Source organism: Nipponia nippon, unplaced genomic scaffold, assembly GCF_047370975.1.
Source record: "Nipponia nippon isolate SJK-2023a ecotype South Korea unplaced genomic scaffold, ASM4737097v1 scaffold_10, whole genome shotgun sequence".
NCBI classification, from domain to species: domain Eukaryota; kingdom Metazoa; phylum Chordata; class Aves; order Pelecaniformes; family Threskiornithidae; genus Nipponia; species Nipponia nippon.
In genome coordinates this window covers 26494955-26520410 of record NW_028262291.1, presented here as the reverse complement: position 1 = coordinate 26520410, position 25456 = coordinate 26494955, and the positions used below count along the sequence as shown (strand labels likewise).

At 40.5% G+C, this 25456-nt stretch overlaps 1 protein-coding gene across 1 annotated transcript; it reads right to left on the bottom strand.

The window, feature by feature from the left end:
• Nucleotides 1-14129: 14129 nt before the first annotated feature.
• On the bottom strand, nt 14130-25028 carry LOC104020398 (astacin-like metalloendopeptidase). Its single transcript, XM_009473829.2, has 13 exons — nt 24960-25028; nt 24704-24728; nt 22365-22381; nt 21616-21640; nt 20579-20650; nt 19426-19560; nt 18674-18791; nt 17715-17893; nt 17504-17588; nt 16977-17104; nt 15823-15938; nt 15159-15384; nt 14130-14164 (listed from the first exon to the last, which is right to left on the bottom strand). The coding sequence occupies exons 1-13, from the start codon at nt 25026-25028 to the stop codon at nt 14130-14132; spliced, it is 1230 nt and encodes a 409-aa protein (XP_009472104.1).
• Between the last annotated feature and the right edge of the window lie 428 nt (nt 25029-25456).

The window sequence follows — 25456 nt, the reverse complement described above, 5'->3', positions numbered from 1 at the left end:
ATGCATAAAAATGAAATGAAATTACAAAAGGGAAATCACAAATGTGCAACAACAACAAAACAACCCCCATATATTGAAAGCTACTACATTGTGGAATTAATCCTTAAAGGTAGTGAAGTGTCTAGAACTGTGGAATGCAAAAACAGATTTGGTGAGCGCTGGAGAACACTAACCCGGGACTAATGTTGCATAAACTATGGTAAAAGAGCTGAATAAATGAGTTACAGGTGTAATGAGCATTATGGGTTAATCTGTAGTATCAGGAGAATCAGTTCTTGGATGTCAGTTCTTCATAGACTATTGCTTTAACTTCCTTATAATAATCCTATAAAGAGTATGAAACTTAGTCAGGGATTTTGGCAAACGTCTGAGGAGAAGCTGCATGTAAATGTTTGCGAGGGTCACAGAACGACTCATACTGAAAATCCCAACCCTCAAAAATGCCAGTAAAAAGTTCTGCCATATCATTCTGTGTATACCAAATTAAACTAGCCACCTAAATAACTTCTTAAAAAGGCTATGGATATCCTCACCAAAAAACACTCTGTCTATTAGAGCATAGTTTTCTGTGGTGGCTTCCATAGTTCCTCTTCTGGATATAGATGGCAGACTCATGATGAATTTTGTAATTCAGTCAATATGCCAATATTCTGCCCTTTAAAGTTGGCTGTTGTGTAGGAAAATTCTCAGGGGTTAGGCTTTTGGACTAAGAGGAAAGGAAAAGGTTTCCTGGAGAAAATGGGTATGTTGTATAGTGCCACTTCAGCCTAAGCTGAATTTGAGATAGCTGCTCTTCCTCCGGAACTGATCCTTTTCAGACATTGTGGAATCCTTGCAGTAAGACTGGTTCTGTCTCTGGAAAAGGAAGAGGTGGATCTCATCAGCAAAAAGCTGGCATATTCCTACATGTCCAGGAGAAGAATACACCACTTCTGTACTTACAGAATACATTACAGAGAGACATTGCTACCGCAGTCATGGAATAAATAATAAGCTAACTGGAAGAAGTGAAATCATGCATTTGTCTGGAGAAAAAAAAAAGCTTGGCAACATGCTCTGCTCTCCTGTAGATATGTGAGATTCATAAACAGCTCTTTCATCAAAATGACATAATCCTTACAAATGACAAGAAGAGACAGTTAATATGTCAATTGAGAACATTAAAGGAAGAGGAGATTTTGATCAAGGATAAAAAAAGGGTTTAGGTACTCTGCAGCAGTGCTGATAGGCTGTGATGCTTTTGCTGCCAAAATTTCCGATGTGAAGTAATCAATAACTCCAAATCATATTATACAGGAAGAAAATTCATTTTCAGTTCCTGGACACTATTCTGTGTTCCGAGATACTTTAGGCCTTCCTCAACTCCCAAACTCTTTCTCCCTCCCAATTATGCTTTTACTACACCTTCCATTTAAAGTACAACCACCAGATTCTTTCCCTGTTTCAGCATGCTGTTCCCTCCCCTAACACCCACAGAATCACAAAATGGTTGAGGTTGGAAGGGACCTCTGGGGATCATCTGGTCCAGTCCACCTGCTCAAGCAGGGTCACCTACAGCCTAGAACTATGTGCAGACAGTTCTTTAATATCTCCAAGTATAGTGACTCCACAACCTCTTTGGGCAACTGTGCCAGCGCTCAGTCATCTTCACAGAAAATGAGTTACTGAGTAACCCCAAATTCTTTCCTCTGCCTTCCCTAGTGATTCGTTTGCCACTGCCATGAGAACTTCAAGACATTGCTAATATTGGATTCCCACTCTAAAGATTTGGGTTTCTGAATTGCACAGAAACAGATTAAACTAGCAACGCTGGTCAGCAATGAAGAAATCAATCACCTAGGAAGCGACATCTTCAGTGGAAAACCTTCCCTGATAATCTGTATTTTCCACCTGTAACCACCAAGAACAAATACGTTTTCAGACACTAGCAATCTGTAGATTTAACTGAAGCTTATTAAAAAACTGCGAAAATTTATTATTGTAGATAATACAGCTTCTGTCCATGGTCAATATTTACAGAATCTGCTTTGCACTCGTGTGGCTACCTTTGTCTTGATTATCTCAAAGCACTTTATGAACAGCTACTTAAGCCTCACAGCACCTTGTAATGAAGGAAATGTAGAGTCTACAGCAAGGGAAAAAAAGACACAGTCATGCTGAACTAAAGGCCTAAATATCACAACTTAAATTTGCATTTATTTTACTAAGTATTAAGTATGTATGTAACTGTCACTGACCTTAAAGGAACCAGAAGACAATCTAGAGCTTTAAAAAAGTATTTCTATTCAACCATATAAATACATACATAAATGTCTAATTTTAAGCAATACATTCCTAGGTTAAAGAGAGTTTGACTGTCATCTTTAGAAAGTATATGGAAAAAATCTTACACCTTGGGGTACCTTTCATCAAAGTATCCCAAAGGCCTTCACTGGATAAACAGATTTCACTGGAATGAAGATACCTGCAGTGTACTGTGACAAATCCTTCCCAGCCCATAGGAACTTTTCAAAACAGTCTAGAAGATGAAGTGAAGGGAGAAGATTGTACTCAACTGAAACTGCTGAAACTGCAGGAAAAATCTAGGTCAATAAAATGCAATTACTAGAGCTGAGTAAGCAATGGAAAAAAATCCACTAACATTAATTAGAATTAAAAAAAAAAAAAAGCAAGCCTTACTTAAGCTTGCAAAAATAAATTGAAATGTGAAAGCTTAAATAGTCCCAAAATATATGTTTGAATGTGATTATTCACACTTTGTATTCTAAATGGGAAATGTGTGGGTAAGCTGCACAAGTCACAATTACAATGCAGAAACCATACTACTTAGGCACCGTACTACTTAGGCACTGAATTAATGCTATAATTTGAATAATGAATATCCACAACAAATTGTTCATAAAATATTCACACAGAGAAAACATTTTCCAAATAAATTTACAAATTCAGGCAATAAAGTTATGTGAGAATTTTCTGAGCATTTTGTGAACAGAAGAAAGAAAATAATGTACTGAATAAATTATACATCAGAAATAGCCTCTTATTTTGTGATTACTGGCTAGATTATCAAAAGTAACAAAAAGCTCATGGAATTGAGTATCATCATTACATTGTAAAATTGATTTAAATGGAAACGTGCAGATTTTAAAATTGCTGTGACTTGTATCTTATTTTGCACAGTTGACTAGGACACATTACTACCACACTGGGATAGCCCTGTCCTAAATACTATTCTAGGGAGGGAAGAATTGTGTATCCTGCAAGGAAGGGGCTGGTTTTTCTGTTTTGAAAACCACTTGAACACTATTATCACAACTGAAATAGATTTTCTCACAAGATAGTTGGGGAAAGATCATTTATTGTGTGAAATCTAGGTGTAGGCCACCCTAACAGAAATTGGTAGAAACAGAATCAGGTACAAACTTCAGACCTAAGCCAACTAAGAATATGTTTAGTTTTGCAGAGGTATTTATTGGTAGTTATATTTTAATATGCAGAGCATAACATAAAAGATTTCAGGGTAATACTGGTGAGTTTAAATAGACTGTTACTCCTTTTTCATTTACATTATATTTTATAAACATTTCCCCTCAAACCAAACAATGCTATGTATCCATTTCCCAAGGATATCTAGTGTATCATGCACATATCCAACACACAGATGCCAGAAAGAAATATTAGCAGCAGTTACAGTCTCTGGAACACTTTGAACTGGAGTGTTGCCCATCAGCTGAGATCTGTGTATTGCTTAGGTACAAAAAACAATTCCAGATTTGTGTTAGAAATTGCACATATTGTGGCTAAAAATAATAATAATGTCTTTTTCTGGAATCAAGTCAAAGAGGAACCTGAATCTTATTGTATCAAACCCACTTAGTGTTACATCTGTCAAAATATCTTGCCAACTACTGTGAAAAGAGGCAGGATTAAAAACAGATCAAATTTAATGGGATACTTATTTTGTTTTTAAAATATATCGATGATTTTACTGCCAGTGAAAACTAAAACTAGGTTTCATTCAGAAAGGAATGTTTTAAGCCCTCTTGCACATCTGCATTCCTACTAACAGCTATTTTAGTTCCAAGAGCTTGAAAGGATTACATTTGGAAGTTTAAATGTAACCACAGCATCCATTCTTTCTCACGTTGGGGCATTCTACATTGCACTTCCTGTGAATGAGTCATATTTCAGATTCTAATAATGTATCCCAAGCCTAACCTGTAATACCTTACAGGATTCAGGATTCACACAGCTTTGCGCGTTCATGTAAACAGCTTCTCCTTTTATTCCTCTTACATAATATAATCCTGAGTTTGCAGTCAAAATGCAGTGTTGAATGTGCATTTCCACAAGCCCAGTCCATCAGCTACCCCCAACTTAATACTTCTACTCCACAGGCCTACACCCTCATCCCATTTTACTTTAAGTAGCAATTTACAAATGTGATAAGTTACATCTAAATATGTTAGGAAATCTAATTAGCAGCATTCATATGTACATTTGACAGGTGGATCTATACAAGCTGGTGAAGGTAAAATATAAGACAATGAAGAACTATTGAGATTTAGAAGCTGAGGGTTTTCAGACAGTTTTGCACTGTTTTCTGCTAGCAAATTATGTCTGAATTTCCATAATAAGATGATCATTCATCTTCCTAAAATGCGCAAGATTCATGACTCCTTTTGGCTAAACCCAATAAAGAAGCTTCTCCAAGATTGCCATATGCAAGAAGAACAATTAAGTATATTGCAAATGGAAGCTTAAAAGTCAACAGAAAATAATTATAAACATGAATCTCCCTGTGTGCATGTTCTCTCCAATTATATTTCTTTCATTTTAAATAGATTATGTACAAGCAAGTATGACTGGATTCAATCATTACAATCCCATAACACAATGATGTAAAAGGAAATAGCTATAGCTTAGAAGCATCAGAAAAGATGCTCTAGAAGACAACTGTATAATAGAAGTAGACATCATGCAGATACATCAAAGCAAAGGACTGGAAAGAAAAGCAAAATTTTCTTCTGTCAAGTGGCTTGACATACAAGAGTCAAAACAAGTAAGATTGATAGGTGCACAAAATGCCAGCAGGACAAGGCAGCAGCAAAATCATGGAAGAAACAGGCATGGCCTGTTGATGTTCACATGTTAACTCTCAATACAGGTACAGCACTCAGCTGTCATAAAAAATAACTCTTATCAGATAGTTACTGCATAAAACAAAACCTTACAGCTCTGGCCTGTAATTCAGACTGAGGTTTGAGAGAAATGGAAAGCATTATAATTAATCAAACAGCTACCTAAGCATTCTCCTAATTTAAGAGCTCCTTTTAAGAGCTTTTATTTTGCAGATGGTTTAGCAGTTCTATGTTCATGAATCTCTGTGGTACTTGCTGTCTGGTTACCTTGGGACCCAGCTGCAGAACCATCCGAAGCCTGTCCTAAACCACCCTGCTACCTAAGGAATAGCACTATCCCCAACACCATTTATTTCCTGCTCTCAGGTCCCTGAGTGCACTAATAAGCTTTAATTGCCCTGATCAGCCTGACCTGGGACCTCCCTCCAAACCTTCTGCTTATGGGCCCAGGAGCCTCAATTAAGGTCAGACCAACACCTCCGGTCTCTGGTTAAGCTACATGGTAGGTGTATTCACCTCCAGTACTGTCACAACTGTGCCTCTGCTTGGCCATGGACCCTATTTATCCTGACCTGGGGACTGACTTCCTGGCTTGACCTTGGACCTACCTTGTCAGTATAAACTTGCCTGGTGATCACTGGGCTGTGTCTGACCCTGGTTATGCTACCATATTCGATCCTGATTTGCTGACTTGCATTCCTGGCTTGACCATGGATCTGCCTCATCACCATGACCCTGCCTGGTGCCATGGGCTCTTGGTTGAGCTTGGCCATGATTTCTGGGTCTGTCCTGCGTGTCTCATCCAGGTACTGTGGATGTGTCAGGTGAGGCCCCTGTCCAGCCAGTCTTATTATCACTGCTGACTGCCAGCCCCTTGCTGCTTCCTGACACCCATCCCTGCCTTTCAGCAGCACAAGGTTGCTGCCTTCACAACCAGCTCAGGGAGCTGATCCAGTGTAAAAGTTTCTATCTCTGTGTAGATGCTGAATCAGAACCTTAAGGAATGCAAAAGTTATGTTTAATAAAAAAAAAAAAAAAAGCTAGAGCAAAAAATGAGCCTTAAGTGTCATCTCAGATACTATAGCTTCAAATAAACACATTTAGTAGTTAAATGTGAAAGACGAGTTAAAACCTACTAGCATATATAGACTTGTTTGTATTATCTTCATAGTGGACCTTGGACAAGATAGTTGGAAAACCACAACAGGATTTTTCAGCAGAGTTGGACATTTCCTGAAAGAAGTTTCTATGGAACTAACCAAGACAGACATTTTTCAGCCAGGATTTCCAAAGTGGCTTTAAAAATTCTCATTGATACTGCTTTTTCTATATTCTCTTCGAATATGAAAATTCTGATCGGTGCATAACTGGCATACTTGGAGAGAGGAAATAACCAAGTCTGCTGTCTCTGGTAATAACCATCAAAGTGATCCACATTTGTATTTCAAAGTCTGAATCCCATAAATGGAAATACAGGTTTGCTAAGAACTAGGAGTAGTAACTCAAGAACGGGGTACCACAGTGAAATATGACCACCTCACTTGAAGACCTGCAGTACACATCAGGCAATCCAGCTGAGAGAGACTAGTCAAAAACCTGGCTCTTAGACTGAAACTCTCACTGAAATAAATAAATTTCTAAAAATCCATCATTTTACCTTGAAACTTTGGCTCCCCAAACTTGCAAGGGCTCTCCCTCACTTGCCCTCCTGCCTCTCATGCCGCTCATCCCTCCTGCCAAGTTGGCACCGGGAGAGGGAGAGGATTTAATGAACTGTGGGCAGCAAGCGTGCAGAGCTGTCCTCACAATTAATGGTGGGGGACGGTGGTGGGTCCACCACAGGGGCCGAGCCACGGGAGGAGGCAGCCGGTTGTCCCAGCTGCCTCCTCCCGTGGCTCGGCCCAGGGTTTGGGTGTGTGAGCAGGGCTGCCTGAGGTGGGCAGCAGCCAGCAGCACTGCGTGTGAAGGGATGGTCAGCATGCAGCCTCTTGGTGTGTGAGGAAATGGCCACAGGACAGCAGCACCTAAAACCCATCTGGTTTGTGTTGGTTGGGGGTATTTTGGGGTTTTTTTTTTTGCTCCTTTCGGTCTTGCTGGCAGACATCATCAACAGAGAGCTGATATGAAGTCTGGAGTGATGGGCATGGGAGATGTGAAGAAAGAAGAAGGAGGAGAGCATGAAATGGACTGGAAGATTTTGGGTTAGGACTGATAGGGGAAGAGTGGTGTGAGGGCAGCAAGTGAAGGTAGGTTCAGTAACACCTGCAACGTACACAGTGTCAACACAGGAGCCATGAGAGACTGTCATGCAACTGCTGTCGGGAGCCATGAGAGACGGAGATCTCCATCTGGAAAAGGATTTAAACCTGCCTAAAAAAAAGTCAGTTAATGTTTTCATAAGGTTATGTAATTTTTTATATGACTTATTTAGATATCGGGTTAAAACTGGATACCATATGATTAATATCACAGCAATTATGAATCAGAAACTTGTGTCAGAAGTGAAATTATATTGATCTCAAGATAGGTTTTACCTTGCAACTGCAACATGTAGGGGGAAAAGAGAAGCTGTCAGCTGCTTAGGCGCAGGAGGGTCAGTTAGAAAAAGCAGACTGCTACAGAGGAAAGCATTGCTTGTAAAGAACAGAAACCTGCAGAAGGAGAAGTGGCATCCAGTATATCATCAGGCTGGTGTAAATGGAAAAAGGTGACAAAGATGATGACTATTCTTAGATCTATCCTAAAGCCCAGTTAAATGGGTTTTGGCTTTTTGCATAAGTGGCCATCAGTGTGGAAGTCTTGTTTGCTTATTGATTGGCATGCCTATACTTCGTTAATTTTTGCTTCTATCTTTTTAGGCAAGTAGCTATCTATTTATATATAGTGTTTCTCTCTATAAGTAATACTTTATACAATTTTATTGTTTAAGGTGACACCGTGTGTGTATTAGTGCATATTTCTCCTGTTATCATGTCCACATACCCCCCTAAAAAGACAGAAAAAGGATTTTACATTTTCTCCACTGGTCTGCTAATATCCAGGAAGCCAAATTTTCAAGTTATTACAAGAGAATAAACACTTCTCCAGAACAATCTTTTCTATGCAGAATGGTGTTTCATATTTACAGCTTTTTGAGAACCCATTTGAAGGAAAAGGATTCTAATTATTGTCATTGTTCGTTTCACTGGAATTGCCTTTTGAGTACTGGGCCACAGTTTAGTCAAGATACTGTATAATTAGAGTACCTTGACTAAATAGTAGATGTAATATATGATAAATACAATGGAATTAGGTCAGTAACTTTAAAATGTATGATTTTCTGCATGCTTGCTCCAGGAGTTTATAAATAAATATGAAGCTTACCCTAATATAATACTTCTCAGCTGTAATTCATGGATCGCTTGTGAATTAGAGCACTTGCTGGTCAGATAGTACTAGTTGTCAATGTTTCCAGATGCTAGGCATAGAGGCAAAGCTTCCTTACTATATGAGAATTCAGGAAAAATAGTCACTCAAAAATTGTGACTAATATATAATCTGCAATATATTATTGCAAATTAAATGGTTCTGTCTCACATTATCAAAGCTGAAATGAATTAAGAATAAGAGGAATAAAATGTTTGGGATTTCTTTAAGTATAAGCAAAGAAAGCATAATTAAAATGAAAAAAAAAAAATAGAAGAGTATTCCTTCTCATACTGGTTTTACCATTTTCCTGAAAGAGATATAAAACAGGCAAATTCAGGCAACAACTAATTTGCCCATTAATGCCAAATAAAAATGTTTTATTTTCATTTCCATTGGCAGGTCTGTCACTCTTATGTCCATCACTTCATTGAAAAGGACAGGTACTCATTAAAGATATAGAGTGACATTATTGTTTAATGAACTTCTGAATGTGCTTTGAGCTGTAACTGTTTCCCTAGATTGTCCTGGTAGTGGATGATACCAATTGCTTTGAAGCTAGAATGAGATACAGACTAGCTGCTATGAATGACTTTATGTGCTAGAATTGGAGGGGGAGGGGGAAGGTTGTGCTTGTTTGCACTTTTTTTTTTTTTTTGATCATTCAAAGTAGTGGAAAAGGCAGACTAAAAGTTACCACCTTTCTATAAAGCAAAAAAAAAAAAAAAAAGTTATCCTTCATATAAAACAATAATGTGAAAAATATTTGTAAAGAAATTTTCCTTCTCAACACAGGAAGCCTGCGAGTCAATAGAATAACTTCCCCTCAATGACCAAGCTAAAATTCTTTCAGATGTATCACCAGTGTATGCATCAGTATGTACCAATGAGAAAAATTCAAGAGGAAGATTACAGAGAAAGTGGAGTATAACCTGAATGAAAATACAATCTATATATGTAGAACTGATTTTCATTTTTGCTATGAAATCCACATTGTTCCAGTTCTCTTTTTATTTAGTGCTCCATGCCAGAGCTTTTTACAGAACTTTTTTATCCCTTGGGCAGTTAGATAGATTTAGAATAGTGTTTGTTCTTTCCTAGTTCAGTTAGGTTTAAAAGGTTTATTGAAAGGTTAGCGTTTGATCTACAATACAGAACTTTTTTTTTTTTGTAGAAACAGTCTGCATATTGATGCTAAGGTATAGAGCACTGCACTACATTTCCATAAAGCAGTATTTCAGTCTCCCCCTTCAAGAACAGTGTCTTAACCCAAGTAGCAGCTGGTTAAGAAAGATTGGCTTTCAATAAGGTAACACTTTCCACAGAAACTAGTTGCCTGAAAAAAAAAAAAAAGCTTAATCATTTAGTGAAGACATTAACTTAAACAACTGAATGGAAAATGAAATTGCAAATAGTGCTGGTGATATTCCCCTGCTGCTGTTGCAGAGAGGGCTTGGCTTGGCCCACCTGCCACTGGGGAGAGGGCAGGGGGAATCTGGTTGAGGCTGATGCCTCTGCTTTGGGGAGTCCTGCATGTGGTCAAGGCCTGATCTGAACACAGCTCTGTGTCCCGTGGCCAGCGGAGCTCAAGCAAACCTTTTCTGCTCCAGTCCGGCCTTGCACCCAGGCTAGCCTGCATCTTGACCTGCCCCACCTGTGTCTGTGAGCTCCCTTGGGGCATTAGCTCCCCTGCCTGAATGCCTATCGGTGTCTGCGCTTCCTGCACATAGCACAGGGGAGACAGAACCTCTCTGCATGCATCTCCCCACTCTGTGGAGACCCCATGGTGATCTCAGTGGGAGGGAGGGTGGGGGGTGAACAAGGACAGACAGTGGGGTGGGCAAAGAGCTCCAGGACACGAAGGAGTGGAGGGTGTAGGTAAGGGATCCCACACTCTCTGGGTGGTCACTGCCAGTGTGGGCAGTGTGGCAGGATGGTGCACAGCCCAGGCAGTCTGCATGTGCTTCAGGACTCTGAACACAAAGACCCCAATGGGGGCCTAGGGTTCAAGGTGACAGTATAATTGTCCCATGTCTGCATAGTGCCTAGTGAAGAAGAATTCAGATCATGAGGGGGAACCACCACTGAAATGAGCATGGGAATTACAACCTTGTGCCTCCCCATAGAAGAACCTCTCATGTTCAAACACCCTGTTTGTCATTGCTGGAAGGATATGCCTGTTTTCCTGCTGGGGTAACAGGAAAGAGGAATGGCCATTTATTAGCTGCAGACTTGCTGGCATGTGAGTGCAGGATCTTCCACTGACAAGTCACCTGTGCTGTTGCCTGAATGGAGGATAGACCCTGTGGTCGTGCCATAAACAATGCATTCCTCAATGATCCTCCTGGGTGCAGTGTCATGGGAGCAGTGTCATGGGAATGATGTCCCTTGTTATCAATACAGGCTGTTCTTGTAACCCTTGTTTGGCTGCTTCTTCCAGTGCTTTCTCACACGTGCACATTTCCATCCCTACAGCATTCCTGCCAATCTTCGTATTTCTGTTAAGAATCTCCACAAGGACTGGCCTGGCTTGATTGCTATGTTTGGGGGAAGAGCCTGTGTCCTAAAAAAGATGTTCTGTCACATCCCTGGCTTTGTATATTTGAAGGTTTCCATATGCCCACAGTGGATTTGATCCAGCACTAGAAGCAGAAGTCCCAGCTTCACCCCTCTGGGGCATCACCCCAGAAACAGAAACCTGCAGGGGAGCCTCACAATATGCCTGGTACTCTGTCCTGCTGAAATAGCTTCCGGACTAGGACTGCTTGAGGGAGATGCTCACTGCTGTCCCAGAGGAAATTGTGCACACGCCTGGTCTGGGACAATCCCAGCTGTGATTTATGACACTGCACTCCCTGCTGAAGTACTCACTTGCCCAGCAGGCATTTTCTCCAGCAAGATGGTGTCTCTGAAAATGATGTTGCTGCATTATCTTATGTTTCGTCTGGAGATAATCAAGGATGAGGAATAAGATGCAGACATGGCCATGTGTGTGTCTGACAATGAGTGTTTGGAACCACAACTGGACCCACTCAGCAGTAGCCTCATGAAGCCATTCCTAGGCTGAGACATTCACTGGTAGTCCTGCTGCCCTGTCTGTAGCCTAGTACATGTCCCTAGAGCTGGAGAGAAACTCCCACCTACACGAGAGAAAGGTGACGCTTGTGCTACAGGGCAATAGGTGAAGATATGATCCCTCTGAACAGGGTGGCTTCTACCCTCAGGTTGAAATTGTGGTGAGGGACATTTATGGTCACAGCAAGGGGATGTGAAACTCCTTAGGCTAGAAAGCGTTTCCAGACACAGACAGACAGGCTGCCTGGTACTGCTGTCCCTGTACACCCAACTGATGGCTGGGAACCCAGGCTAGGTGGAATCAGTGACTGTCCTGGGCTGCTCACAACATCCTGAGCTGCTGATATCTGTGCAGAGTTGCTCTGGGGCAAGTGAGTGGTCACATGCTTAGGTCGAACCTTGGCTCAGTCTTTATGACCAGCTTCACCCCTGCCCTGTGCAACAGGGATCAGACCAACCCCATGAGGGCCCGGACTCTGCTGGCTGCCTCTTGGCAGGGAAGTGGCTCCTCTGCCAATGGAATTAGAAGGGGAAACCACAGGGTCTTAATGTCCACCGGTTTGTTTTTTCTTAACACAAATTAATTTACCTTAAAAAGAAAAACCTCTTAATTATTTTAGCAATACACAGATGATCACAGCTTTATTAAATTCTCCATTGTGGCCAACAGTATTTCAGAGCTCTTTTCCACAAAGCTCATCTACTGAAATGACTATCCCTTCTTCAATTGTAAGAACCTAAATCACCTGAAACAGCCTTTTCATCACCCTGTGGAATACCTTAATCCCACCCGAAATTCCTCCCTGAAAAAAAAGAGCTAGGATGTTGGTCCTCACTAATCCACCAGTAGATTCTGGCTTTGCAGTATTATTTCCTCCATTTTGTTTTGTAGGGGCTCAGGAATGACAACTGTCAAATACTTTTCTCTAGAACTGCATTTTTAACAATATTTCAGAAGGACTACTCCTTTTATGATATGTTGATAGCAACACTTGACTGCTGAGAGTAACTAGAACAACGTATCAGAAGTTGAACCTGTCTTGCAGTGCCTGAAGAATAGGAGAAATGTCTCTTCTAAAGCAGACTCAAAATTGCTGTGTTCAGAGGCATTTGCACAGCCACTGTGGATAAAGAAGCAATCTTCAATGGAATTGAAGTTTCTCTACCATCAAGGAGTGACTGATTCTTCATCAAATAGTATAAATAGAGACAGGACTTTGAGCAAATTCTTGCAAATTAAGTCTTTCTGGTGCCTCCTTTAACAAAAGAAAATAAATTAATAATTTGTCATTTGCTGTATAAATTTTACTCTGAGATTCAAATTCATTTCCCACTGTTCTTTTCTAGAAATGTATTTCTATGAGAAAAATTCCAAGGTTCTTAGTGTTACAGGGTAAGAACAGGAAAAGTATTTGCTTTTTTCAGACCTAAACATACAAGTGTTAAATACCCAGGTTAGTCATATGATTAACTATCTGTCTATGCTACAAGAGTGAAATAGCAGCCTATTTTGTTCTCAGATCTGTTACAGGCTTGTCTTGGTCAAGAGGATGTCATTTTAAAAGTGTGATTGCAGGCAAAGCTATGAAATGAACTCTCCAGGAGCTCTGCCACTCTTACAGCTCTCTGTCCTCCTTATGAGATTAGAAGAGGAGAGTTTAGCTTCTTGCCTGGCAAAAAATTTCTTCCCTGAAGAACTGAAGATGTGCGTGAACTCTGGCAGCATTATCTAGTCCACCTCTTGTCCTGCCATAGGCTTAACCGTACCTGTGGGTTAAAAATGGCTTGTGGATAAAAAAGCACACCATTAGCTGTCCCCTGCCTACCAGAACTGTACAAGGAAAACTGCAATAGGAAGTGCCAGTCCTTTCCTGGCAACAGTTTTGTCTTGTCCTTATTTCTTGCAATGTAAGGATATAACAGATTGTTAAGGGACATGTCATTTTTGGAAACTTGAATGTTAGACTGGGAAAAGAGTCTGTATCTAAGATCTTTTCATGCTCAAGACCGTGAAGACCATAAAATGAATTTGTAAAGTTTGGAGCTGGTCTCTTCAGCCAACTAAATAAACCTATGATAATGTCAGTGGTATAGTTAAGAGACACCCCTGTGGCTGAATAAAGGGGGCTAAGAAGTAAGACCACAATGATAGTGTGTATGGCTGTAAGAGACTACTGGAAAATAGAAATGGAAAGAAGTAAGACCACATTGATAGTGTATATGGCTGGAAGGGACTACTGGAAAATAGAAATGGAAACTCTTTTTTTATGAAGCTTTTTATTCAATTGTTAAATAGAAAGAGGTAATAACTTAACTGTGCAGGTAAAAGGAGGAACACGCCGGGTGCATAGAATTCATACATTTATATGGCTTGGGGAATAAACTTTCTCAGGAAGATGAAAACTTCGATTCTTAATAGAATTAAATTTCACACTGATCCAAGCCAGGATAGGAGCAAAGTAGGAAACATAATTTCAATATTCACAGAATAGGTTCTTCTTCATTAAGTCAGTTGTGGATGCTAGGTTTTCTTTCAGTCCTCACTGGAAGTGAAATGAGAGAATATTTAGATTTCAGAGCTCTCTCAACAAACTGTAGTATCTCTAAAATATGTAAATGTTAAATCGCATTTTATCTGACAGCTAGGATTGTTTTATAGTTGTTGACACATCAAAGTGGCATGGGTAGTTTTCTTATTCTTCTTTCCTTCTGTAGCTACAATGGACAGAAATAGATACTACACAGACACAATGCAAAATTACTGTTTTGGTTTGGGTGTGCAATTAAGTTACTACATTTCAGTGGATTTATGCAAACTCTGTGTGCTTGCTCTTATCCCAGGGCAAATGCAAAGTCATATGACATAGCTGAGCTTTCTTTCATACTAAGGCAAGCTGCACTACTGTACAGTTGCTGTAGGCTACAGATATGCACACAGGCATTTCTTTATTCCAACTGATACATGTTAACTTGGAAGCCTCTGGTAACTTAATTGTATAGTTGTGGCCTTAGTTCTTAATTAAATGGGACTGAAGAAAATGTGTTTTAGGTGCATACATTCCAAGGATCCTGACCATGTAAATACTGCCTCTCCTTGCCATGGGGCTGGGTGACCTGGTTCACCATAGATCTGTCTCACCCTCTGAACTGTGTGATTAAAAACTGCATCTTTTTCAGAGGAGCAATATATTTAAATACTGCATTATGATTTATTCTCTTTCTACTGTGCTAGTAACACTAGTAATAACATTAATTTGATGTTACCCTTAATGGCACATGCTTTGTAATGGCATATATCTGAGAGGCAAGGCAAACAGTGAATCACCTGGCTAACACCACTTGTCCTGAGCATGGCCCCATCTGCCTGAATGAATAAATGATATCAGTGCAGGACTGATCCATTACATCAAAAGCCAGGTAGGAAATGATGGCTCTTGTAGAGAGTAGTTCCTCAAACAATGTTTTTCCTCTGTGAAGAGGAAGGTTGATTTGACACAGATTGTTTTTCTTTGACATTTTCCTTGTTCTCAGACCTACCAGAAGTAAAGGTGGCTTGGAAACCAGAAGCTGTAACAGCACCATCTGTGATGAACTCTACAAGCATAAGATTACTCGAAGCAACTACATCATAGGGTATTCTTGATCCACAGGTCTTGTCCATTAGAACTGCAGAAGACTTGCTGGATCCATCATAAACTTTAACATAATCACCCTGACAGCCTCTGGTTGTCTGCAACTCAAAGGCTTCAAAGTGCAGAGAAATCTAGAAGGGAAGAGAAAAACCAGCCTTTAATATACATGTGTCTGACTTCTTTCGTGGAGTATCCTTTAAAATAGACAGAATCTAAGCTGTAGCCAAGCCCGAACTGGAACTGCTTGCCCAGCCTTGCCTCTCATCCCCTGAAGCTGCAGGGTTCAGATCTAATGGGCCTGTGACTGAATGCTCCCATGCTCAGACTGCTTTGTCTTGATTTTGCAAACCAGAAGCCCAGCATATGGAGGTTTTTCAAAATCGCAACTCTGCAGTTGTCTTTGCCCATACCTGGCTTAAGGACATGACGAAGAAGCAGAGACTAGTCTGAAATCTCTCTCATGGAAAAGATCTTATCTGGCAACTGGTATGCAGAAAAAGCGCAAAAAGCTTAGCATAGAAAGAAGTCAGTTCAGCCATATTCCAGGACTACTATTAACTTGTGATTACCTTTCTGGATCGGGTTCGGATGAGCCAGACACAGTTGGTGTTATCTGAGTAATTTCTTGGGTGGTTGGCAGATCTCAGTGACCCAAACGCTGCATCGAGAATAGTGCTGCAGCGACCTGAGAAAGAAACAATGTTTGCTTCAGCACCAGGCTTGCAGAAGCTTGCACTCATTTACAGTTACAACCTCTTCAGAATGGACAGGTCTCAATTTTCTGATCTGCCAGCATTCGTTTCAGAGTACTGGTACGTCTTGATTAAAATGAAGAATCATATTGTCCTAATTTTCACATAATGCATAAGTGTCTGTATCAAAATGGAAAGTAAAGCAGTGCTTGGAAAAAGCACTAGCTTTTATTGATTAGCTCCATAGTTTAGCAAGGGCTCTCTTTCTCACCTCTTTAGAGAGTGTGAGAGGTTTCAACTCACTGCAATCGGTGACATCGTTTTCCTTTCCACTGAGATGGGGAAGTCAAGTGATGTCAGAAGACTCAAGTGCAAATATGATGTCTCTGCAATGCTTAAATTCTAAGCTGAGGAGGAGGACTTGGGCTTTCCTCTGTGTAAGGGGTAATACTTGATTCATCATGTTTTTTCCCTTTGACTGAATAAATTTCTCTGATTGTATGGGAGAATTTCTTCTAGCAGAGGTTAAAATTAAAGAGTTAAAAATACATACAAATCTAGAATGACAGCTTAAATATTCAAAAACTGGACAAGACATCATGAAACTGTTCCAGTTTGGAGGAGCCTACAACTGTTTTGGTTTGGCTCAGGTCTTAAATACAAGCTGCAATGAGGAACAGAGATATCTGGCTCTTTGTGGGGTTTATAGTTGTCTTCTGAGCTGTAAGAAACCAAATTACTCCTGTGAAGTATACAAAGTGATATGCAGTTAGGTTGGTTGCACAGCAGCCACTTATGCCAATAGTGAATGTGCTTGATTTAATTTGGAAGCAGAAAGCATTTTCTCGCTAATCACAATGTGCCTCCAACTTCACCTTTGCATTCTCTTCCAGAGTCACCCTAATGGGTACCATGAATTTAGGAGAATAGTCTCACAGTCTTTGATGAGAAACTGCTGCCTCTGCAGTGTGCCCAAACACCTCTCTGAAGGATCTGAGTAGACGATGAAAGCGTGGCTTTGAGATACTTACTGCAGTTGTAAAGTTTGTTGATTTTGGCCACGTCCAAGTTGCTCAGTCCCTGCCTCTGTCCAATATGTACTGATCCATCAGGAACTGGTACAATAGTTGCTTTCCCAGTGGTATTAGTGAATGTGTACCTGAAGAAAAAAAAAAAAAAAAAAGAAAAATTATGTTCTTTAAGTACAATTACTTCTTTCGGGATTTAATGGCATGCTTTGGAGGGAGAATAAGAATTGTACACAAGTTGTTGTTGTGACTAACAGTGCTGTTCAAATAGGTTTGGTTAAGATGTCCATCAGTACACAGAGTCAGTCTCAAGATGCCCTCCTTTGCTCCCAAGCCCAGCTGTGAATGGCTCCTTAATGGAAAGCTAAAGGATAATGAATTAATCTTAGGGAGTGGCTTGTCTGAACTGACTTAGTGTTTTTCTCAGAAAGGGAAATGGGGAAACTGGTAGTTAGGAGAGAGTTATTATAGAAACTAATGCTAATGTAAGATTTGAGTTCCAACAAAAGCAATGTCATGCTGCTACTTACGGGCCGTAGTGCATTACTGAGGAGTAGTCATATGGAAGACCCAGGTTATTGGAGTTTTCAAATTTCTTGAAGTCTGGTCTGTCAGCTGTAATATATTATATTGTACTTAGAGTCTGCTTCCTCTGTACTCCCTTCAGGGAAGAAGGAAGAGCTGAGAACAGTAGGATGTATCTACACCACTTTATACACTGAGGAGTTCAAAGGTACTTACCCGGACTGATGTACTCCCACATGATCTTTACATGTTTATCCCTGTCACTTCGAGAATGTTCATGCAAAAAGCCCAGAGCATGGTTCAGTTCATGTTGAATTATTCCTTTCCACATGCAGCCTCCTTTCATCACAGAGACAGTCTGTCCACCTCCTACTTTCCCATAGTTGGACCAGCAGCTGAGAGAGGCATCGAACACGAACAGATTTATGGGATTTTTATTGTCAGGCAGGCAAAAGGACAGTACAGAGAACCTTGCTTCACACACGTCTTATGGGAGGGGAAGGATTCCTTCCTGTCCACTGTGATAGTCAGAGTCTACAGACGGGCAAAACTGACCATGGCATAGAAAACAAGCAGCAGTATGATCATCACTAAAGCTTCCTGGAAGACCTTCATTAGCATGGAGGCTCCTGCGTTTTGGCTTTCTGTACACAGTGACTTTAACTCCCTAGAAATAACAATTTTTTTCCAAAATACTGAACACTATATCAGAGCTGGAGCTAAGATGAATAGCACTTTCAAGCTAATGGGTGTTGAACAATTAATTATCTCATAGGCTCTAATTCTGACCTTGACAGCCAACTGTTCAGAGAACTGTTTATTTCATAAGCTGAAATTGTTTTTGCCTGTGCAAATAAGACCTACAGTAATCTGTTAGATGTTGTGCTCAAGTGTGCATTATACCACCCACAAAACATAAGCTTAGATATTCTTTCGCCCTTAATGGTGCTTTCCCATGATCTACATCACTTCAGTGTCTTTGGTGAGTGCCTGATGTAACTGCTGAGTCCTTGCACTAGCAAGGTATCCAAGGAGGATACCTTGGCACTGTGATAGAACATAAAGTTTCTTTTCTAAATCTGTTCTTCTTTCCTCTCTAAGGTCACACAGAACGAGTGTAGTGAAGAATTGAAAAACAACGTAGAAATAATTTGTCTATTTATTATTCAACTCACCCATCGGCAGATCTAATGCTGAGGTAGTCACGTTCTGTCTTGCGCTTCACAAAATTAACACAAGTCAATGTTTCAAATTCTGCCATGGCTTCATGAATCCCCTTTATATGGCTCTCCTCTGGAGAAGAAAGGGTTAATTTGGGGGTTAAAAACAGGACAATGGCAGGTGCCATTAAAATCTCACATGTGCTCAAAAACAGGGTAAATGAGGGACAGAAACATTAGCTAAGATCTTTCTTGCTTTTTGCTCAGTAATGGATTTCTTTTAATATATTAATAGCCTGGCACAAGATCCTCTTTATCCAGATATTTGTCCAAATGGATTCAGGTGGGAGCCTTTTTTTCTCAACTACTTGTTTTAAATTATAGTGATGATTGTTGATGTATCTTCTGATTGGACACTTGGAGCCAGCTATGGGAAGCTATTTTGTTAATGAAAAGTAGGCCATTGAAACCACAGCACAATAGGCATGAACCTTATAAAGGCAGTTATTCTGGCAGGTACCATTAGAGGGAATGATCATTCTTGTCTCCAAAACATTATGGATGCAAAATTCTCAAGGAAATTTGATCTCTTTTCTTTTTTCTGTTCAGGTCTTTGTAATATACAATTCATCTGTGCCTGCACAGCACAAGTAAATCCTTAGAACTGATTTAATCAACTGTTTGTGTGGCCACTAGAAGTACATTTCTACCTGAAGCTTATTGCATAAAATCCATTTTAAAAAAAAATTATCAGAGTTTACACCCACCATAAGTAGGATCCAAGACATAGGGAACACGAACAATCCCATCACTGGACTGGGGCCAATTGCAATAGCGACAGTTGATGGCACTGCGTCTCCTTTGTGGAACTATGTCACCTTCTTGCAAGTACTGAGAGCTGTCTGTGGTGAGAGAGAAAGGGTAGAAGTATCTAAGCCAAAGATTGCTGGACGCTTGCGAAGCACACTTGGAAAAGTGTAGCTCTCTACTCTTCTTCCTTTTCTATTTTTCCCTAAGCATCTGCTCCTGGCTAGCATGAGAAACAGACTATTGGGCTAGATGGACATTATCTGCTTCCCTACCTTTGCTGCTGTGTCCTTAGCTAAGAGGAGAAGTGGAAGCTCCAACTCTGTTGGGTGAGGTTGAGACAAGACAAGGAATGACTGAAAGCAGTTGCAATAGTGAGAGGGATGCTGTACTTTGGTACTATTTTATCATTCATCATGTGACACTGAATGAATGGCACCAAATATCTGCCCAAGAAGGGTGCTGGGCAAAGGCAGGAGGTACCAATAAGGAAACCCAGGAGGACAAGCAAACCAAAAAGAGAAGTGAGTGAGGTCTAGAGAAAACTGTAGGGATGTTTGGTGTCCATTTCTACAGACAGTAGTAAAGCTTCTTGAATGACTGCTGAAGGGGAAAATGTGAGAAAGACAAGCTGATAGAATGGGGAATGTTTGGAAGAATCAAGGAGCAGGAAGTCTGGAGCAGGGAGCATGAAACTTACCATAGCTTATCTAGAAGTCTGTACTACAAAGCCATATGATGACTGAATGCAAGTGATGCTTGCATTCAAGGAAAAGGCAGTTAAATAATAAAGCATCCAAATATCCAAGTTCTCTTTTTATGTCCAAAGAATGACAAAGATGTCAAGAGCTAAAGCTGAAGAAGCTGTCTGGATAGTTCTGTTGCCTCCACACCTGGTACCATGTTCAGTACTTACACTATAGATTTGAGATGCCATGGGGCTTCAGCAGTCCACACACTAGTCCCATTGGCCTGTCTCTGGGTGTCTATTACATGATGGTGTGTAAGATGGGAAAAATATTTGCACAGATTGTGGTAAAATATTGTGCCTCCCACATCACTCCCAAAAAGCAACAGAGAGACCCATTATAAGCACAGCTTTGGTGGCATCACCTTTGTTAATTTTCAGAATTCTGTTAAAAATAACTTCATCTTCGTAGTCAGTCTCTGTAGGCGATGGAGATTCTGCACAAAAATACAAAACTATTACTTTCTCATTCCCAGGGAAAATATGAATTCTGATTTCTAATCTGATGAGTTTCCAGGAGCTCAATTAGATCGGGTCCCAATTACAGTGATATACGTATAACTTACAGAGCCTATTAGGGACTGGCGTGGTGTTCAGTCATGTAGATATTTGCTCGGTGACACAACCTTGTGAACCTCCCAGCTGTGCTTATTTTGGCATTAATCCAGTCCCAAAGAGCCATTCTCTTTCAATCTTTCCCTCTCTCCCTTCCCCCCCCCCCCCCCCGCCCCCAGCCATCGCGATTTAAGGCCTGGACCTTTGGCTCTTGTAAGTCTGTATTGTCCTGCTCAAGTGGCCAGCTGGCTGCATGGCTCCCTCTGTGCACTCAGACAGCACAGTTTTCCTTCTGCATGCACAGTTCATACTCAAATCCCCAACATAAGACACCAGGAGCAAAAAAGGATGGAGAGCAGTCCTGCTGCTTGCTGCTGGACTTGCTGACCTCTTGAAAAACCCTTTAAATCAATGAAATCGGAACTGCATTCCTATTCCATGGGTTGGACTGATGTCCCCAGTGAAGCCCAGCATCAGGGACACTCCTAGGCCTTACAAGCAGAATCAGCCAACTCTGAGCATTATGCAGTAAGTCTTGACATCAATAAAAAGCACAAGCACATGGCCTCTGCACTTTCTGTAACCTTTGGAAGTGACTTAAGTCAGGACATTATCTAAGCAGAGCTATTTTTAGAAAAAGTGACATCTGAGGTTTTTAGCAAGGCCAAGCAATTGGTCAAAACCAAGAGACTCTGCTTTGCATGAAGTGTTATGGTAAGTACATTCATTTAAAATTTCTTCCTTAAGATTAATTTGTGTTAACCATGTGTTATTTTCTGGAGTAACTGGATAGCTAATAATCAGTATATCCTATCAAATACTTACATATACATGGAATAATACATACCATATATATCCTCTTGTGTAGTAACCTGCAAGAATGATGCATTAGTATTATCTCACATTTTATATTATAACATAAATATTAAATAATATAACATGCAAAGGATCAAAAGTGTCCAGGCTACCACTGAAAATATCTTTCACCAGTGCAGTCTTGAGCTTTTATACACTATGCCATGTGTAAAGAAGTACCAGGGTGTGCTAGATATTATTCTTTGATATCTTGGCAAATACGTATATCATAAAGGGAATCAGCATAGGAGACTTGGGAAATGTAATTTGAAGTGTGGAGTAAGTTTCAGATCTTCCAGCTTTATTTATGTCCCTGATATTAGGAGTGCAAGGTTGATGAAATCACCAATGTAGTCCTCCCAGTATCACCTCACAACACAGCGGTGAAAGGCCATGGTACATACTGCTTTTGGGAACTGTGGGGTTGGTACCCAGCTGTGTGGGTCATGTCTGTAGCAAAACAGATTGCCATACTTCCCTTGCCTTGTATAAACAAAAAGTGAGTTTGAGTTTTCTCTATGACCCCAGAGGAGGCAAAAGCTTCCTGGGATGTGGGCTATATCTGGGCATTGTGGAGGAATAAATGGAATAGGGATGGAAACTGCTCACTCTGTTACACTGTTGATCTGAGAAGACTTTCTTGCACAGATGGAGATACGGGTGGAGTATATGAGTCTTGACCTCACTTTCCACAATGCTGAGCCCCAAAGTGATCAAAAGAGCTGATTTAGCTGTCCTTACCTCAGTAGGTTCTGTTGCTGCAAAGGGCAAGGAAGAAAAAGATAAGCAAAAGGGGCAAATTAGATTCTGAATGCAATTTAACAGTGTTCAATAGCACGGGCCTCCTCAGCCATGGGAATGCCTTTGGCAGGTCCCTTTGCTTGGAGGGGAATGGGGTGCACTAACCAATGCATAGGCACAGAAATTAAATTGATGTTTAGACAAACAGCTATGAAAACACCTAGTAGATCATGCTAAGGGACAGAATCCTGGTCATTTACCATCTAAGAATCAGCAAAGCATTTCATCAGCTTCAGTGTGGAAAATGACAAATGAAACTAGGGACAAAAATATGCTTTATCCCTAGATTTCACTGCAACAGGTGCAAGCTAACCAGCTCAACAATCCCCTCTGGTTTCACAGTGTCAAAGAGTAAAGTTATAAAATGGGATGAAGGCTATAATTTAGCATGGGGCAAATAATCTCAGTTTCAGTATATACCTGACAGCAGCTTAGAACCATTCTGAGTCCTAAGGTGTCTTTCTAGTGTGACGTCTTTTGATTTCTACCAAATGTCAGTTTCTACATACAAACATGGAAGTGAAAATCTGATATGATATATAAATTTCTGAGCAGAAACTTCAAGGTTATAATATCATAAAAGTTTAGAAATTGCAAGGACCTCCAGAGGTCATCCAGTTTGTCTGCTTTCCCTAAGGCAGAAACAGTTTTATCTAAGTTATTCCTGACCACAGTTTGTTTGACCTGTTCTTAAGTATGATGGATATGCTGCAAGCCTTTCTGGCAACCTCTTCCAGTTTACCAATAATTGCACTCTTCCTTGACAAAATATAAAGCCATTATTTTTTTTCCTATCCAACAGTGACACAGAGAATACTTATGCAGATAGTTCTTATTTCCAAGCCTATCCATGTTCTTTATCTTTTTGACCGTGTTTTTTTCAATAGAAGATGTGCCAAACTCTGTCACACCTTGCAGCATCTTTCCATTTTCACAGTGATTGTTGCCCAAATGTACTGAGGGGTCTTCCTCCTACTCAGAATCTACCTAGAACCTGCAACAGGATTGCTTTTATTGAGTCAAAAAGGCTTCAGTTTGCCTTCCCAGGTTGCTACTTCAGTTACACGGCAATGGAAGTCCACTGTAATGATAGTGGTTTATTATAGAAAAGTTCAATCAGTTCCTACAAGTTGCATCAGAGAGGTCCATGGCATCTAAAAAAATTCTGCAGGGAAGCTCATTTTTGAGGTGGGTTGACTGGATTCAGAATTCATGCACCCAAGAGGCACTGGATGAATTGACTAGTCAAAGTCAGTGGAAATTAGGCTCCAGATTCCTAGGCACATAAAGCCTGCAACCCCTTTTTAAAACCCAAATGAGACATCACAGAAGGCGTCTGCCATGTCCTTGATCAAATGAACATCTGGTGTGACACAGCTTTCAAAATTATACAGTTCACATTTTCCCTGCACTGTAAATACTGAAAGATGTCTAAAAAGGCACAAGAAGCAGTAAGAATGGTAAATTAAAACTCATTGTATGCATTTGTCCCAGTAACCCTGCAACTTTGAGTCCCAGCAACTGACTACTTTGAACTCGAGCAAGTATGTCCCTCGGCCAGTTCCAAATATACTGAGCAGTAATTTTACAACATCCCTTTGCTTCCATGCCATAAATGATAGCTCAAAAGAAGAACAGGTCAGTTTTCATTAGCCACTTACTTGCTCTGACTATGTCAAGCAAATTTTTCCAAGGCCTCTTCCTCTCACAACACATCACCCTGAACCTGGCAGTTTCTTGCTGTAGTTAAAATCTATCTACAGATTTATTTCCATTGACTTTCTCTGGAGATCTGCAATGACCTCCTTCTATTTTGTGAGTTGACAAAAGCTGCTCAGCTAAGCCTGTACTATTTGTTTTCTATCCCAGCACAAAGCAAAGCTTTCTCTGATGCCTGACATCCCTTTCTCTGACTGCTGCACCAAGGCAGGCAAGGAGGCAAATGAATAGAAGTCTTTTTGTAACACTCAACTTAATGGAAAGGTATCAAAATGTCTTATTAAAATTTTATTTTCAAGCCTGTGAAAGCACATCTAAATTAGCCTAACAAACCATACCCCAAAAGTATGTGTAAAGCACATCTCTGTGAAAGCACATCTGTGTGAAAACACATCTGCACTCAGCCCAATAACAAATTAGGAAACATGGCCTTATTCAAAAGGCCTGAAAGTCAGTGCTTTCACATGCTCTAATGCCAAGTCACTCACACACCAACAAAGTGTTGCTACACAGTCAAGAATTAACAGTTTTCTTTAAAATACAGTATAAATCCTACTTACTTGTTGTGCTGTTTCCATAGCTCTCCTGCAAAACCAATAGGTAAAAGGCATTATTCTTGCATAGCCCATAAATGCAGAAACAATAGCATCAAAATCAGGCCAAAGGAAGGGACTAAATTATTAGATTGGCTTTATATATTATTATTTTGCTAATATAATCTCGCAGGACATTTATCAAAATAGGTCTCCACAGCTTCACTCCAGGAAGAACAGGTCAATTAGAAGACGGAGCAAGGTTGCATGGAACTGCTCTCACCTGAATAGGGAAGCCCAGGGTAGCATGAAGCAGAAATGCAGTGAAGACTAGGAACATCTTCAGATCCATTCTCCAGTCCTGACAGACCACCTGTGCGTGTCCTTATCTCTGCCCGTTCAGGAGCCCTGCCGCTAGATATACCAGCAGAGCCTGCTCTGCCAGGGCTGAAAAAAACTGCACCAGCCAATGGGGATCCTAGCAGGAAGCAAACTTCTTTTGCAGCCTCAACAGCCAGTTTAGCCTCTGGGCATCTCCCAGTGCTGGGCTATTGCTGTCACTGTGATCTATAGCATCCCTTGTCTTCAAACTGTCATTCATGCCGCTCTCTGGAGCTGGATCAGCCTCATGCTTGTGCTGCCATGCACTTCCTCTGTTTCTTGGAGGATCTTTCCTTAAGTGTTCAGTTTGACTGAGACCACTTAGGAAGGCCTTGTTCCTGGATAACTTTCCAGAGTACTGTATTGTTGGGATTTCAGATGGTAGGTGGCTTTTTTCTT

What these genes read in the sequence shown, in the direction of transcription:
- LOC104020398 (XM_009473829.2), bottom strand. Translation starts at nt 25,028, where the DNA reads ATGGATCTGAAGATGTTCCTAGTCTTCACTGCATTTCTGCTTCATGCT. An exon ending in TACACAAGAGGATATATATG is followed by an intron (nt 20,651 to 21,615) that starts GTATGTATTATT and finishes ATTTTTGTGCAG; the next exon opens with AATCTCCATCGCCTACAGAG. An exon ending in CAACAAACTTTACAACTGCA is followed by an intron (nt 15,939 to 16,976) that starts GTAAGTATCTCA and finishes TTTCTTTCTCAG; the next exon opens with GTCGCTGCAGCACTATTCTC.